The sequence below is a fragment of the Impatiens glandulifera genome, chromosome 7 (assembly GCF_907164915.1).
Source record: "Impatiens glandulifera chromosome 7, dImpGla2.1, whole genome shotgun sequence".
Classification (NCBI taxonomy): Eukaryota; Viridiplantae; Streptophyta; class Magnoliopsida; order Ericales; family Balsaminaceae; genus Impatiens; species Impatiens glandulifera.
Window position 1 is genome coordinate 5392856 of NC_061868.1, and position 17533 is coordinate 5410388.

At 31.8% G+C, this 17533-nt stretch overlaps 3 protein-coding genes across 4 annotated transcripts; 1 reads left to right on the forward strand and 2 right to left on the reverse strand.

The window, feature by feature from the left end:
* The first annotated feature begins 752 nt into the window (after positions 1-752).
* Positions 753-2614, forward strand: LOC124945524 (probable mitochondrial adenine nucleotide transporter BTL1). The gene is made up of 6 exons (XM_047485978.1): positions 753-929; positions 1051-1158; positions 1242-1336; positions 1409-1742; positions 1838-2075; positions 2159-2614. Exons 1-6 carry the CDS (start codon positions 900-902, stop codon positions 2407-2409), a joined length of 1056 nt encoding a protein of 351 aa, XP_047341934.1. The 5' UTR covers positions 753-899; the 3' UTR covers positions 2410-2614.
* Positions 2615-3289: 675 nt separating this feature from the next.
* Positions 3290-5295, reverse strand: LOC124945877. 2 transcript variants are annotated; one of them, XM_047486393.1, is made up of 5 exons: positions 5148-5295; positions 4540-4981; positions 4067-4447; positions 3764-3978; positions 3290-3595 (listed from the first exon to the last, which is right to left on the reverse strand). In XM_047486393.1, the coding sequence occupies exons 2-5, from the start codon at positions 4943-4945 to the stop codon at positions 3350-3352; spliced, it is 1248 nt and encodes a 415-aa protein (XP_047342349.1). In that variant the 5' UTR covers positions 4946-4981; positions 5148-5295; the 3' UTR covers positions 3290-3349. The 2 variants fall into 2 exon arrangements, with proteins under 2 accessions (XP_047342349.1, XP_047342350.1); XM_047486394.1 differs by having other exon boundaries at positions 4540-4953; positions 5148-5283.
* Positions 5296-9268: 3973 nt separating this feature from the next.
* Positions 9269-17219, reverse strand: LOC124945837 (mediator of RNA polymerase II transcription subunit 8). The gene is made up of 12 exons (XM_047486340.1): positions 16942-17219; positions 16211-16335; positions 15563-15687; positions 15309-15489; positions 14438-14545; positions 14274-14341; positions 12317-12586; positions 11196-11252; positions 10243-10452; positions 9940-9993; positions 9680-9734; positions 9269-9590 (listed from the first exon to the last, which is right to left on the reverse strand). The coding sequence occupies exons 1-12, from the start codon at positions 17133-17135 to the stop codon at positions 9394-9396; spliced, it is 1644 nt and encodes a 547-aa protein (XP_047342296.1). The 5' UTR covers positions 17136-17219; the 3' UTR covers positions 9269-9393.
* Between the last annotated feature and the right edge of the window lie 314 nt (positions 17220-17533).

Sequence of the window (17533 nt, forward strand, 5' to 3'; positions counted from 1 at the left end):
AACTTAAAAGTTATTAATTTCACAATTCGCATAAGCTAGATTTTGTATAGCAATAAACTATAAAATTGGAGACAGGTTTACTGTCAAGTTAAAAATGGTCAATTTTAAAGTTAAATCAAATATTATATTAAATGGTTGGCTCATTTCATCTTATAATTATTAAATATATTTTTTTAATTATTAAATTATTTAATTTATCAATTAAAACATTTTAATAATTTAACTTTAATAATATCAAATAATTTACATTTTAACCAACACTATTTTTTTTTATTTCAAATAACCCAACATCAAAAAAGTTATTCACTCAACCATAAAAAAAAAAAGTAAAAAACCTTACCAACCCACTTCTCAATTTAATTATGATCTTATAACAAAGACATTTAAATAAAATATATTTTCAATTTTCATGATAAATTTAAATAATAAACTAATACTTTTAAAAAAAAATACTATACTGTAATTATGTAAATCATATTATATAACTACTTTCTGTTGTTAAGAATAAAAGATAGATCTTATTGAATATACTATATAACTTTATAATAAAAATAATAATTAAATATCTTTCCTTTATTTAAAGTAAAATATAAATAAAATCAAACCCATATACTATTATCTTGTAAAGAATAATTTTTTATTAAAAAAATTAAAAATTTATAAAAGTTCAAAAAATAAAATAAAAAAATGAAAAAAAAAATACTCCTTTTCGAGATTGCCGCGGCCGAAAATCATAAATTTACTGCAAATTTTGAGGAGAGAGAGAGAGACCTAGCCAAAATTATCTATCTGCAAAAGGCTTCTCTCCTCAGTCTTCCTCCCGCCGTCGAAGCAGAAGATATCAACCGGAGAAAGTAGATTCTGTCTTTGCTCCGGCGATATTCACTTCAGTTTCTTAGATGACCCAAATCTCCCCTTCAAACAATCAGGTATCCCTAATCTGCTGTTTGTTTTCAACCCATTGTAATATTTGGTTTTTTTAATGCATGTATGGTTAAGGAAGATTTATTGTGCTTGTTTATTCAACAATGGCATTCGAATTGTATACAGAGGGAGGTAGGATACGGAGAAGTGATGCTTCATAAGGAGGTTGAACTGTTAAAGGATAACCCTTTCGATCTTCGACTCAATTTTCCTGATATAGGGAAATCATTCAGGGTATAATTGTTATCTCTGATAAGAAATTTTTTATCTTTGCTCAAATGGGTATGGAATTTATTATATCTTGATTGATTTTTAAGGATTTTGGGAAGAGTAGAGAAGCTCGTGAATTTGTTAGTGGGGCTTTGGCTGGAGCCATGACTAAAGCTGTTCTTGCTCCACTTGAAACAATAAGGTTAGATTTTGATTTAGGGTTTTATGTTATTAGTCTTAATTCTGTTGAGATTGATTGAGGTGAATGATGCAGGACAAGAATGGTTGTTGGTGTTGGATCTAAGAACATTGCTGGTAGTTTCATTGAAGTTTTTGAGAAACAAGGTTGGCAGGGATTGTGGGCTGGAAATACAGTCAATATGGTTCGAATTATTCCTACACAGGCTATCGAGCTTGGTACATTTGAGCATGTTAATCGAACAATGACATTAGCTCAAAAGAAATGGGAAGAGAATGATGGTTTGAAATTGAAGGTTGGTTCGGTTAGTCTAAAGTTCTCACTTTCGTGGATTTCGCCTGTGGCTGTGGCTGGTGCGGCTGCTGGCATTGTTAGTACACTTGCTTGCCATCCACTTGAAGTCTTGAAGGCAAGGATTTATATGATTCAAACCATTTTTTTAACTTTTATTTTACTTTTCTCCAATTGGGTTTTTGAAATAATCCATCTTTTGTTTTATTGAAGGATCGTTTGACTGTGAGTCCAGATATATACCCGAATTTAACTGTCGCGGTTGGAAGGATCTATAAAGATGGTGGACTGAGAGCTTTTTATTCTGGCCTTTCACCTACACTGATGGGAATGGTTCCATATAGTACATGTTATTACTTTATGTATGAGACATTGAAGAAATCTTACTGTTTATCGAAGAAGAAGAGTAAGTTGAATCGTGCAGAAATGTTATTGGTCGGAGCACTCTCTGGTATTTCAATTTTCAACTCTTTTTCTTCTTTCGGGGTGGGGAGTTCTAGAGGCTGATATCGTGTTTATAAACTTTTTTCACAGGTTTTACTGCTAGTACGATTAGTTTTCCATTAGAGGTGGCTAGGAAACGGTTAATGGTTGGAGCTTTGCAAGGAAAATGTCCACCAAATATGGCGGCTGCACTTTCGGAAGTGGTGAAGGAGCAAGGATTGATGGGATTGTATAGAGGATGGGGTGCTAGTTGTTTAAAGGTTATGCCTTCGTCTGGGATCACCTGGGTTTTTTACGAGGCTTGGAAGGATATATTATTGATGGAACGTCGACGATTTTAGTGAGTCGATTTTATTGTTTGTGGTTTATGGAAATGAGGTAATTGGATGTGAATTTTGATTGTTTCAACAATGAGTAGTCCTAAATTTCTGACTTTAGTTATGAGGCATATTTTTCCCTAATCTTATGGATTTTATGTTGTACTGTACAAAAGTGAAATAGTTCATTTTTGAATCTGTTGAAGAAAAGAATGCTTCTTTTTTTGTCATTGTGTTATTTTCTCATAATAGTCAAATGTCGCTTATTCGATTATCAATGTAGGACTGGTAAACCATCCTAGGAGAATAAATTCCTAAAAAAAGAACAATTTAGTTGAAAACACCATTTTAGTTATTTTCTCATTTGAATCCTCAGAGATTCTCTGATTTCTTTAAAAGTATTTTATATTCTCATTAAAAACTATCTGATTTAAATAGTTTTCTGAAGTATAAACTACAATCATACACAAAAAAAAACTATGATTTGCCAAACCAAATAACTGAACCGACTTATAACTAACCAAATCGAAACCCTCACTCTTTTTTCTTCTCTATATTAGGTTTAGTCTACTAAATAACCTAAACAATCAGAACTGACAAACCGTTGATTGAAGAATTTATACAATCAATGTCAAAAGTTGCGTGTTTTGAATTTTTCAGTGAATAAAACAGCACCATTTTGACCACTTACACTGGCATCTTCCTGTTCTTTATATTATATGTTTCTCAGTCAGATCCTGATTGATGAAATACTATTAATATAAGAATGCTTAGCAGAGTAAAGTGAGTGGAAGTGGAAGGGAGATAGATGATTCATAAATCTCCAAACTGAAGAACCCTAAACCCCAAATTCAACTATCAGAAAGAAAAAAACTACATAATGACATAATTAAAAGAAACTGGCTAAGGGAATAAGCTTCTTTTGTTCTTATGATTCAAGAGAGAAAGGAATTCATACACTTGATCAGCAAGGAAACAGGATTGGTGAAGGATCCCTCTGCAACTTCCCATCTGAAATTTCGATCTTCTTCATTTTTTCATCGCACCATAACAACTGTTCCTTCGTTATCTTCTCCGTCCTTAAAACCCTTAGCAATAGTTTAATCTCAATAAGCCCGAAAAGCAGATCCACTTCCTCTCCTGTCGTGGGCCATGATTTCTTCTTCCAACTTTTCTTTCTTTTTCTCAACTCTTTCAGTCTAAGTTGCTTCTGCAGTTTTAAATTTATTTTGGAATGTTAAGAGGAATCACCAATAAAGAAGAATTAGCTTGAAACTGGTCTTTTTCAAATAATTCATACACTAAACTGAACAACTCATCCATAGTCACGATTGAACTGGTAAAATATAATTTGATATGTTAATAAAAGGAGGTTCACCTGTTCCACAGAAGAACGAATCTCTCGAATTGGGATAGCCATCTGGTTCTGAGCTCCTCCTCCAAACAGGTTACGCCCTCCACTAGATTTTTTATTATCGAACTTCAAGAACAATTGAAATGTCATGATGGAACTTTCAATTACACGGATAAAACAATTGTCCGCTGCAACACACAAATCCGACTGCTCCACCTCCAAACCTCTCGAATCCGAAACTGAATTAAAAGAATCATGAATCAAACACCAGTTGAATATTAAGAAGAATTTTATTTTAAGAATGACAAAAAAAAAACATTAACTTGCCTCGTATATCAGGAACCTGAAGCAATTTTGGCATTGAATTTCTAGCCCGAGCATAAATTTCAACCCTTGAACCATGTTCAAAAGGTTCGTTTTCTATGTATCTTTGAAGCAAAACTTGGAATTGCTGAAACTGCTCGGCTATGTAGTTGTAATGGATTGATTGTTCAGTTTGGCAGGATAATTGAGTGTAGTGAGAATGGAGGACTTCCCATGTAAGACATATTTGAGACACATATGATGTCTCAAGATCCTGATGAAGATCAATCAGCTGTTCTGTTTCATATTCAGCCTCAGGTTTCAACGAAAGACAGCGAAAGGGTAATGCAAGTTTCTTAGATCCGGATCTTGGTGATGGAGTTGAAGGAACACCATTAAAGCCACCTGCAATGATAAAGGGAATCTTATTGAATGATACATTTGTTAACAAATTACTAAATTAGGAAGAAGAAGAAGAAGAAGAAGAAGAAGATTACCAACTAACTTCAAATGTTCAGAACTCAAACGATCAAAAACCAGCATCCTATCGCAATATTTATCATACATTTTATCAAACATATGGAAGGCATGTAGTTGATTATCTTCTTCTAAGTTCCTCCTCCTGCATTCGTTATAGTTCATTTCAACCTCCAAATCATCATCTTCTTCATCCTCTCCTTCCATACTCGATGATTCTTCAGGTATTAACACCATAAAACTATTTCTTCTCAATTCTTTCAATCTCCTCTTTACCTCATTAGTAATGAAATCATCATCTTCATCTTCCTCCCCCACATCAGCTTCACAATGAACATTTTCATCCTTGGGTGTTTCAGATTCATTCTCCAAACCTATTTCTAGACTAGGTTTACGGGTTTTTGTGAACTTAGTGAAAAAATCCATCGGCTCTGCTGTAACATGAAATAGATTGATACCCACCTTGATTTTGACAAGAAAAGTTAACCATTAACAAAATGGAAGTGTTTATACCAATATAGTTCAAGAAATTACTTGGATCGACAATGCATGTTCCTTTTCAACAAAGATTTGATCTTTTTTGTTTGTTTTGAAAAGAGAAGAAGATATTTGAGCAGATTGTACTCACCTGAGCTCTGTTAACAGTCCGGAGAGTGTAGAAACCCTAAATGCAGAGTAACATGGATCCACTCCGGTGACTTCCGGCGACGGCCAGCGAGTAATAGGTGAGGAGGGAGAGAGAAATGGGGAAAGCTTACTACTACTAGTTGTAGTAGTGGTTGCTTTAGAGTGTTTTAGCAAGACATGGAAATTGTCTGTTTCCACTAAAATTTTAAAAAAAAAATAATGGTTAATTCAAGATGTGGGGATGTTTTAGGGATGGCAAATATTACATTATTGTCGGATAGTAGTTGAAAAAACACAATTTCTTTTTTTAAGGATGTTGATCTAGATTTGAATTTGGATCTTAAAGAAAATATAATTATTCAACAAGATTCTTTTAGAGATATTTGATCATAATTTAATTAGATTAACTTGACCTAGATTTAGAATGAAAAATAGATTTTCTTGAGCTTGATGTATAAGTTGACATTTTGAACTATTCTAGAAAGAGATAACCCATGTCATTGATGTTTTTGTTCTTCTTTGTGACATGTTTGTTGTCTTGTGGTCATTTCCTACAATTCACTTTGAAAAATATAAAATATTTTAATGATAAAAAAAAAAATTCTTTTATTTTAGTTTAGAAAGCTAATCAAATTTATGTTTTATTTCAAAGAAAAATATTTATATTGAAAATGGAATTTAATTTAAGAATTTTTTATTAACATTATTAATGAGTATGATTATGGATCACACTGGAGAGATTCAGGAAAGAAGAATGCATTTCTAATTTTTGTCTCATTTTATTTTGAATTTTTTTATTATTATCATTCCTACTTGTTTCAATTCTGAGTAATTCTCGTAAGGTATTTAAAATATAATGAATAAATAAATATATATATATATGATTTTATATATTTAATTGTGTTTATAATGTTTAAGCCAGAATAAGAGTGAAATCGAGGCAAGAGACACAAATATCATCCACGTTTCATCCTCGGTCAACTACCGATCAAACTGAAAAAAAACCCGCCCCAAATGGGGTAATTCGGTTTGGTTGTCGTGGGACAGTTTCAAATTGTTATCCTTAAGTATGACTCTTCCATTTGAATTAATTCAATAAATTTAAATTTATTTTTTTAATATTGAAAGTTGGCATTACCTTAACATCTCCAATTCAATTTTAGGCGTTCTAAATGAAAATCGAATCTGTGACATTTGGTCTCTTAACTACTTTTATCACTGAAGTTATCTTAATGAGTTGATTTTTCTAAGGTCACAAATTGGGACTTCTTATCGAGGATTAATTAAGATTTTAAACATAATCTTTTAAACCTCGTAATTTGGGGATTTTATTGTTAAAATTATACCAAACGAGGTTTTATCTTAAGAAATTCAAACACAATTAACTTATTATCTATGTATTATTTATAAAAGTAAATAAATAATATATTTATGTCACTAATTTAATTATCGAATTTCAGCGAATTAAGAGTTTGGAGTACCGAATTTTAAAAAATCGGTATTCAAAACCTTAAATTTGTTAAAATTTGGTAGTTAAATTAGTGACATACTCTCTCATTCGCGGAGCAAAAAAAACGTGTTTTGCCCCCAACTACCGCTATCTTTGGGAAACAAAAAGAACTATCGAAAGATTTTTTTTTATAAATATCATGTAATATCGTTTGAAACCGTTAAGATAAAATCTAGTTTTATATAATTTTAACAATAACTAGTGTGTATCTCGTGCATTTGCACGAGTAATAATATAAAAAACCGTGAAAAAAATATTACGATACAAAATTTATGGGCGGGTCAACCCACAATCCGACCCAAGTATCCATATACTCTCACATATATCCAAATTAACCACCTCTCGATCCGACAATCCGGACACTTTAAAAATTAAGCATCATTATATATATATATATATATATATATATATATATGAGGAGTGATAAAGAGAGGGAATTTGGTGATGAAATTTGGTGAGGGAATGACTTGCCATCACATTCATTGGTTGGAAAATGTAAAAGTGGGAGGAAAAAAAGAAAATAGAGAAATTATTTAATTTTTTTAACGAATAAGATTATGTCAATTCATTCTCTCACCAAATTCCTTCACCTAATCATTTATATATATATATATATATATATATATATATATATATATATATATATATATATATTAGGAAACCATTTGGAACATTTTCTTCATTTAGATATAAATGAGTAACATTTAATAAATTTCTAAATACATGTATAACTAGTTTTGTATTAAATATGATATTATTTGAATAAGAACATATTATAACTAATTTCTTTATTCAATATAGATGTTTAAATAAAATTTGGCCAGAATTACAAATTGAGGTTTTTTTTATTGAGTGTCAATTGTAATATCGGACCTCTTATTTAAAACCTCACAAATTAGGACTTTTCATTACCAATTGTTACAAAATAAGGCATTTAACTAACGGAAATGGATGTCTGTTAAAAATAAATTATGTGCATTTATATTTATAAAAAAATAAAGACAGGCAGCCTTAATAATTGTTATTATCAAAAAAATTTATTCATTCAAATAAAAAAAAATAATTCTCAATCTTCTCTCACAATACACACTCATAATACACACGTCCATTCCTCTAGGTAAACTCTAATCTCCATTTCTCCAAGTAAACCCTCATCTCCATTTCTCCATTCTTTTTCAGTCCATCATTCTTCCTTCCATTCTTTTCAGTAAGTCGCCCGCTCCATTCCTTTCAGTAAGTTGCCCGCCGCCCGCAACATGCCTCCGCCATCGACCATTCCTCCAGGTAAACTCTCATCTCTTTTATGATTCATGTTTGATTTTTCACGTTTTTCACTTTTTATGATTCGTGTAGATGAACATTTTATTGCCTGGAGGAATGGTCCATGGCGGAGGCAGGTTGCGGGCGGCGGGCGACTTACTGAAAAGAATGGAAGGAAGAATGATGGACTGAGAAAGAATGGAAAAATGGAGATTAGGATTTACACGGAGGAATGGAGATTAGAGTTTACCTTGGAGAAATGGAGATTAGGATTTACACAGAGGAATGGAGAAATGGAGATTAGGGTTTACCTGGAAGAATGGACATGTGTGTATTGTGAGAGAAGATTGAGAATTATTTTTTTTATTTGAATGAATAAATTTTTTTGATAATAATAATTATTAAATAAAATTAAATTGCCACGTGTAGGCCACCCTAATTTATTTTTAACAGACATCCATTTCCGTTAGCGAGAAGCCTTATTTTGTAAAATTTGGCAATGGAAAGCCTCAATTTGTAAGGTTTTAAATAGGAGGTCCGATATTACAATTGACACTCAATAAGAAACCTCAATTTGAAATTCTGGTCAATAAAATTTTAACGATTTCTGGACAAAATTTAAATACATATCTATTTTTTTTCCAAATTTAATTACAATAAAATTTACTGTATGTTATGTTTGTTAAAATAATAATAAACAAAAAGCGACCTAAGCTAGTATAAACATGTAGAAGGAACAATCACCAAGAAATTGGATACACTCCAACTTAAAAAGTTCTTAATCATTTTTAATATCTTAACAAATTTTTACACTTAAATTACTTTTAACAAATAAATTAACTTAAGAATAAGTTTAAATGTCAAAAATAATTTTAATTTACTGATGCTTAAGTCTACATTAAAGTCCTCAAAAATAAAAAATAAAATAAAACATTCTTGATCCTTTACAACTAAACTAAATGAGCCTACATTTTTAGGATTTTTTTTTTATAGCTTATTATACCATACAAAACACATTGTCTATTGATAGTCATTTTTTACCAGTATATATATATATATATATATATATATAAATATTATTTCATATATATATATATATATATATTATTTTCAATATATATCAAAATATTGGGAAAAAAATCATTTTTTTACCAGTATTATATATATATATTTAATTTATAAATAATAAATTCGCACAGTACGATAGTTTTAATATTGGTACCATATCGTACCGATTTTTTCGTTATATTAAAAAGTCAATAATTAAATATCAGTAATTTTCCACGTTAATTATGTCATAGCTAGCCTCTTCTACCGTCACAAAATATTAAAAAGAATAAAAAAAAAACAGCTAGTAAAAGATAAAAAGCTTCAGAAAATGAAAAGTTAGTATTGTCTTTAGTTAAACAACCCATCTAATAGAAGTAATTACTACAATTTTATGGCATTCAAATTTAATTGATTTTGTTTAAATATATCATTGCGGATTCTGTTGTCTCTGCTGCTGGAAATTGGTGTGGTTTTGCGACACCATTCCTTGTTGTTGACTATTATTATTGTTATTATTATTAAGCTGCGTATTTTGGGACATGTTTCCAAATGTACCTTGTTGTTGCTGTTGTTGCTGCTGAATGGGCATCATACCCCCGGAATTTGTTGCTCCCATGTTAAACACTATATATATGCAATTTCGATCATTTCCATCTTATAAACTTTTAAACAAAACATTTTCAATAAAGAAGAAGAAGATCAATGACTCTTACTTTGCTCATTCAGAATCTGGGATGTGTGACTCCTGTTCGCACCAGATAATCCAAACTACAAATATTTGGGTACATAGATTAAAACAAAGTAAAAATGGCATTATTGTTAATCTATTATAACTAAAACCTGCATTAAATTTCTCATTGAAGTTCAAACCCACAATTTGGTTTTTGGAGAAAAAGGTCATTTGTGTACAAAAAACAGCATCAATAAAACTGTACAGAGCTGTCCTTAGTGGAAACACAAATTATGCTCTAACCTGGACCCTTGGCAGCATTGGTTGTGATGCCATTGTCGCAGACATGTTTGACATCTGTACATGCAAAAAATTTGTCTAAGTTCTTTCATATACATCAACTGTTAACGCAGTAAGAAGACAGAAACATAAAAATCGTAAACCTACATTATTTGATTCCGTGAGAAAAGGCACAAAAAAAAACTAATATATAACATGCCTCTCCTGGACTACCCAAATTTCGTAGGAAAATGCAAGTAAAACTGCATAGATTCAAGGACCAAAGCATAACATATATGTGAAATAGAAGAAGTTGGGATAACATACTGCCATCTGGTTATTTTGAGTTCCCTGAGCAGTATTAAACAATGTATTGTTGTTGGCTGTAGAAAACTGATTGAGACGATTCAGCTGATTGCCTTGGTTAAGTTGGGCTTGACTAATTCCATGCTGAATAGATCCAGAAGGCATCTGCCTACCCTGAAATTGCTGGGGAACCAGTGGTGGGGAGAATTGCATTTGGTGCTGACCATGTAACTGGCGAAGATAGAAATTTGTGGAGAAAAACATAGAAAAGTGTAAAAAAAAAGGAGCAAGCTCACAAATTTCATAATATTATAGTTTTAGCATGCATCCTCTCCAATGTAGATATTCAAAAAATAGATAGGATGGGGATTTTCATGTGTCGTCATTGGTGAATAATGAAAATAATAAACTACAACTGAGTAAAAAGGTCATTATTACAACATAAATAAAAGTACCATTCTTCCCTAGTACGCCTGTCAATATCTTAAAAATACAGGTGAATGACACAAGACAGAATCTGAAGGTTTTATCAAGACAAGGAAACTTGTCATGCCATTTAGTGTGTGAATACCATAAGTCATTTTTAAGAGGGGTAATTTAGTCATATGCACAATACAAAACATAAACCCACTTTTAACTGCTTTGGCTAAGATACAGAGAGTTCTAAGTTTATTTCCCCTCTCCCTGTCAAAAAGATAGGTTACCCCTTCAAAGATGAAATCCAATTGTAAATGTATCAATGTGAATTACATAATACGGATTAGGTATGCTACACATTTCAGGATACTGCTCATGTTAAATGAATCAGTGAATAGGTTAGGCATATCACAAACCTATTAACTAGCAACTAAAATTTAATATAGAGAACGATGAAAACCCCACATCAGCGTATCAAAGAATTGTACAAACTTAAAGATCCAATTTATGTGGTAGCAATCAAAAGAAGGCATAGAAGGGAGCCAAGCAAAATTTACCGACTGAAACTTTTGCTGAGCCTGCCCTTGCAAATCAGGAAGCTGCCCCATCTGGTTCTGCATTTTCAAATGGTACAGTTCATGCTACAGTGAGCATTATGAGATACTAAGAAATATATATCATATTCTAAGAGAATAACAGGCTATTAGGCTACAGATTAGTTACAATATCAAGCTAAACCCTGTTTGCATAAGGAGAGAAAACAAACATGATACAAAAATTCAAAACGAATAAACTGGTGCAAGAAAGATTTGCATATATTAGGAAATTGTACAAAAAGAATAGCCAAGGTATTCAGTATAATTTCCATGTAATATAGGAGATGTTTTTTATGAAATACAAGAAAAAGATGGAAGTAGAAATAATTAAAATGAAAAATGCTTGATAAGTCAGTATAATTAGGCATGATAAATTGATCTAAAACATGAAAATTTGGCAGTCTCCAGCAAATATCTAGTGTCTGCTAGGTCTAATATCCAGTGTCATGAGGGAGAACAACCCTTTTCCCTTTGACAATCAAATTATGGCCTTGGGCCTATATACAACGCTTCAACTCCTTGAAAAATACAGTCTGCACATATATAGTCCACCAGATCTTGTATAGGTTACCTAGTGCATTATGCTACTATTGATTTAGTGCAAGCCAAACAATTTGGAAATAATAAGTTGATGTATATGAAAAGTTGAATTCCTTAAAGAAACATGTTATGATTGGCGACTAGAATAAAGTTTATCCAAACAAGAAACTTCACACTTCAGTGGAATTATGAATATTTGAAGACACCAGCCCTTAAAAAAATACTTCTTTATACCCTTGCCAGGAATTTAAATATGAAAGCTGTGGATCCTGAAATCTAAGTAAAACAAAAATTGCTTGTGATATAGCCAAGGTAAAAAAGGAATGTTTTGAATGCAATGTTCAGGTATTCTAATGAGATATAGACTATACTCAACCTCCAATAGTAAGCAATATAACAATCAATGGATGATGATATACAATCAAGATGAACTTATGAGTAAAAAAGTGACTGCATACATAGGCCCTTCTTATCATAGCCGCTTGACACTCTCCAGAAGTACAACAACTACTAGTTTCGAAGGAAATAACCTAAAGCAGTACCTGTCCCATTGCAGGCAGTGAAGAGTGCCTGAATTGTTGCTGAGCTAGTAATTGTTGTTGTGAAGGGTGTTGCATCATCTTTTGTCTTTGCTGTTGTTGAAGCAGCTGTTGTTGCTGTGCTTGTTGCTGAGGAGATGGGGCGTTCATCATGCTAGTTCCAGACCTAGGAGAGTTGGCATATTGTAGTGGAGACCCAGCTGTGTTGTCAAAACTTGTTGTGGCAGCACCAGGGGAAGCAACTGCTCTTCCAGTGAGTTGTCCTCCCGATGCCTAGTTAAGATTTTGGCACAAAAGGGAGAGAAGCATGAAATACTTTAAGAAATTTTTAAATGAATTTAACAAACTTGAATGCAAAATAAGAATCAATTATCCATGACCCTGAAGGGCCAATCACGACACATGGCCAACAAATTAATAGTATTATGATATTTATTCTTTTACTTTAATAGGATAATATTTACATTTCTTATTTAACAAGATAGTATTTATCTTTTTAGTTTAGGATTAGAATCTTATAGAAGAATATCTAAGTTACATATATGATTATCAGATGAAATTATAAAAGGTTCTATAATTTTTGTCTTGATTTTTCTTGGCTTCTCACCTCACTTTCTTGGATTGTTTAAACACTAGAGTTTGAACTCTATCATATTCCCCCACTAAAGTTCCTGGTAGAATGTTCAACCACCTAGTCTCTTGAATCCTTGTTGCGGAGTCGATAAATTATATGCTCTCCTCAAAATGGATGGGGTTGGAAAGAATTTTTAAAAGTAAATGGATGTAGGTAGCCCAAAAATTCAATTAAAAATTCCACTGGATCACACCTACTTGGTGCATTTTAAAATATTCCACTGGATGCATCTCCACAAGAATTAGCATATTTGGAAAAGAGTTTTTTCTTTCTTTCTCATGTGGATACATGTCCATATTTGTGTGAAGTGTTTCAAAAGATTCGGCTATTTCTAAAATAATGTGTGCATTAGAAACGTAAACTAAAACAAACGGGGTTTCCAAATATGCCCAATACAAGCTGGAAGCAAGTGTAGTAAGATCATACATTTTGACAAAAGGTGCATGTATATTATCCAACATTTTCTATCAAATGAATTTAATTCCTAGATTTCTTTTAGCAGTTAACGTTGTTTTCAAGATCCTACATTTTCCTCAAAAAATCCCTCTATGTACAAGAACTATGGATAAATAAATTGGCCCTTTTTGGTAGAGCAATATTTTACTTTGCCAAAACAAAAATCTATTTTGCAAAAAAATGTTATCAAAAATTTTCAATGTAGAATAATCTAAAAATTTGTCAAAAAACACTATTTTTTCATCCACTTTTCACCTAAAAAAGTTTCATTTAGTTCAATCGCACTTTTTATACCAAATGCTAATAAAATCCACTTCAATTTTACTTTGGCAATTTTCAAAAGTGATTGTGATTGTAACAAAATACCACCTTCTTTGATTTAGATTATAAACATGATTTTAGGTGATTTTGTTATGATAAAATATTTATAAAATGTTTAAATAAAAAAATAATTGTTTTAGTGAATAGTTTCATACTAAATCATATTATAAATTAAAATAATATTATTTTGTAGAAGTGAACTTGGATTTAATCCAAAATTGTCAAACTTGCCCTAATATTATAAGCAAGATAAGGACCCATTCATTATGCTCCATGTAAAAATTATCATTATTTTTCTCAGAGAAATTGCAGAATAACCATTTGAAGTTTTAATTTCACCATGAATATAAGGTTATTACATTCAGAATGCTGAGTAAGCATAATGACTTGACACACCAATTCCAGATATTGAGACAAAATAAGTATTGACTTGTTTGACATGCTACAACTATTCTTTGACATCTTATTAAGCGATGGACTAGCATCTGTGCTAGACACATTGGGAGATTAGAATTCGAATAAAATGTAGGTCATAATTTACATGCTAACCTGCAACAAGTTCCCTTGATTGTTAATGTTGCTTGATGTTAAGGGAGGAGTTGCCTTCACAAACATGCCTGAGAATTCACAGATACAATCCCATCTAATCAGTTTAAAGATACAATAGTGGTAAATGAACAGTAGAATCAACTAACACCAAAAAAAATTCTCACCTGATGCATCAGGAATTGCCTGAGGACCATCATTCATGGCTATCACGTCTACCAGATGCAATGGGAGGGAAGTTGTTATTTGCCTCTGATCTCCAGGTAATCGCAAACCTGCAATAAGATGCTATTTTTGTGAACCATAAACAATTAACATATAATTAATTTGATCCACAAAGAAACAAATAAAAAACTCAATATTTTTTTCTTACAAATTAACTAGACCTATACATGTTAACAATAATTTTTATTCATGGCACTAATTCTTCTAATATTACTGCCATAACTGGGAAAGAAAAAGAGTTACGATAAACAGTGATAAAAAAATGCATATGAAGTAAGTAAACCATACTCAAGTCATCTACCTTTGGATCATCCATTTAGGCAAGGGAAGTTGAAGAATTTGAGAAATGAAATATTTTGAGGGATAATTTCTCATATCTTTGATAGGGTAAACACCCATATAAATACATGAAAAAGAAAAAATCAACATTGATAAGGATGAAATAATTTAATTGTAAACAGCGAAATGACAAACCTTCACCAAGAGTTAACTTGTAAGGACTTTTCAAGAGTTACTTGTGGGATTAGCCTAGATTATTATTACCACATAAGTATATAATAGACTCTCTTTTTTTCAATTTAGGAAGCTAGCACGACTCCACAGTTATGACTCTCAACTTCAACATAATAGACTTGATGATATGATAAAAAAAAGGATTAAATCTATCACTTTCTGGAAAGAATAAATATTAGTTCCATTACTTGCTAGTTTATATAAGCCCGGCCCCTATCAAATAGTTATTTAAAGGGGAAATAGGAATTAGACTTGGCCCAAACACACAAATTCAGAAGTTGAGAGGTTTTGACAATGAACCTTCTCCATGATTTACAGCACCCCTGAGTAGGTTCTCTTGCTCTTGAATTTTTGCTGCTTGAACCTTATCCAAAGTAGCAACGATTATAGGTCCCTGCCTAGTGCCAAAATAAGCCTTCCGTGTATCAGCTATGACTTTTTCAGCACTTTCACAGGCAGCTGCAATCATATCAATCCTCATCTGTGCAAACGACAGAATGAGTTAATGGAGATACAAATGAATAGAAAAGTGACCAAATAATTTATTCCAGTACCTTTAACTTATCAATCTGTGATGTTATTGGAAGGTTTTGCAATCCATTTAACAACTGATCTCTCTTTGCATTATCATCCATTTCCATCTCTGGCAATAGCTTTGTTGACAGCATTACAGGCAGAACTGTGTACAAAGGGTCTACAGTTTAGTTTCTGATCTAGTGGCCAAACAAAGTCCCACCTTTAGATTCTTTCAATAAGATGTTAATTATAAACTTGCTTGTTGGCATATAGATTTCAGGTGAGCATCATGGCAATCCTCAGTCATATTTCTATCACAAAGGAATTATATTGCATTTGCATTGGAATAGCACATGGTTCCCTCTTCATTGAACAAATAAACAATTTACTAAGAATAAACCCAGAATTCTGTCATGGTACTGAACCATCTATGTTCAGACCTACATAGTTGTTGGTTTAAGTTTTCGGATAGATATTATCTTATTCTGATTATGAAAACAAAGAAATTAAATTTATACAAGCAACCCCTCATACAACTTATACTGTGTACTTTTGTACCTCCTACCAAACAAAGCCTAATATAGCCAGGAAAACACATACTAATAATATAGTCAGGAAAAAACATGATTGATCATAATTCGTACAAATATGCCCAAAAAGAAACATGGAGATGGAAATGATCATACTTGGTGCATTCTCTGCATTGACATTCTTTGGATTCACAATAAAAGCCTTCGACACCTTCTTAATATCTTCAACAATGCTAAAGAGTTCAAGATTTACCATAGAGAACTGGCCCAAGATGTCTTGCCTGAATAACAAGAAGAGATCAGTGTAATTAATAGGAAAAATAGTAAACAAAGTTTTTGGATAAGTTTCTGTAGCCATTGATTCTTAAATACTTGATTCCAGTTCATTCCACATGAAATTATCATAAAGTAGGGCTAATGAGTCTTCTGACTACCAAATGAACACAAAAAATTGATTCTTCAAGTCCCAATTTTCCAAGTACGATGGCTCCACGTATAAACAATATAAGCATTTGAACTGTTTTCACATCTCTTTTTATCTGTTCTAAATGTTCTTGTAATTGACTAATTTCACATCTCTACACAACCTATAATATACAGGGATTACTATGACAATAGACAGTTTAATTCCATAAATCACTTGATCAAAATAGAGAAAGTTCAGTAAAACAAGAGTATTAATTTTTGCAATAACCTTGTCAGCTAACTATGAACCATTGCTTGAACCTAGAAATTAAAAACTACTTAATAACAACGAGGTGCTAGCTCAGAATCAATACTTATGAAATATGAAGCTAAACATTGAAGAAATTTGAAGTTGCATTTCAAGTATAACAAAACTAACAAAATAGATAATCAGCCGGATAGAGAGAATGAGAGATGTAAACCATTTGGGGCATGAATTGGTACGATTAAAGATGTCGATTTCTTCTAGGATGCGTGAGATGGCTTTGAGGAGGCTGATAGCTCGAGTTTTCACAGAATCAAGGTTCAACTGCTGCTGAAGTGCCTGGTTCAGACGCTCGACAGGCTTTGATTGTTGAGGATGAAATTGATCTGGAACCGCCGTCGATCCATCCATACTGTTCAGCAGAAGATTTGATGAAGATTGAGGATTTGGAAGGGAATGGTGAAGAACCTCGTTTTGCTAAGCAATGGCTAAGCAAAAAGGATTTTGTTTATTTGGGGGCTAAAGTAAAATAGATTTGAGTTTTTAGAAAGAAATTATTTTAAGAAAATAACACTTTAACCACTAAATAATGTTTAATTATATTTTTTATACAAAATATTTAAATAAAATTATCTTTATTTTTTATTTTAATATTTTTGACAAATAATTATGATTATATGAAAAAATAGCATTAAAATAAAAATAAAAATAAAAATAAAGGAAAAAACACATATTTGGTAACCTAATCTGAGAAAGTATTAAAAAGTTGTTTTTTCATTCCATTCTCAACTACTAAAATTTTAATCTAA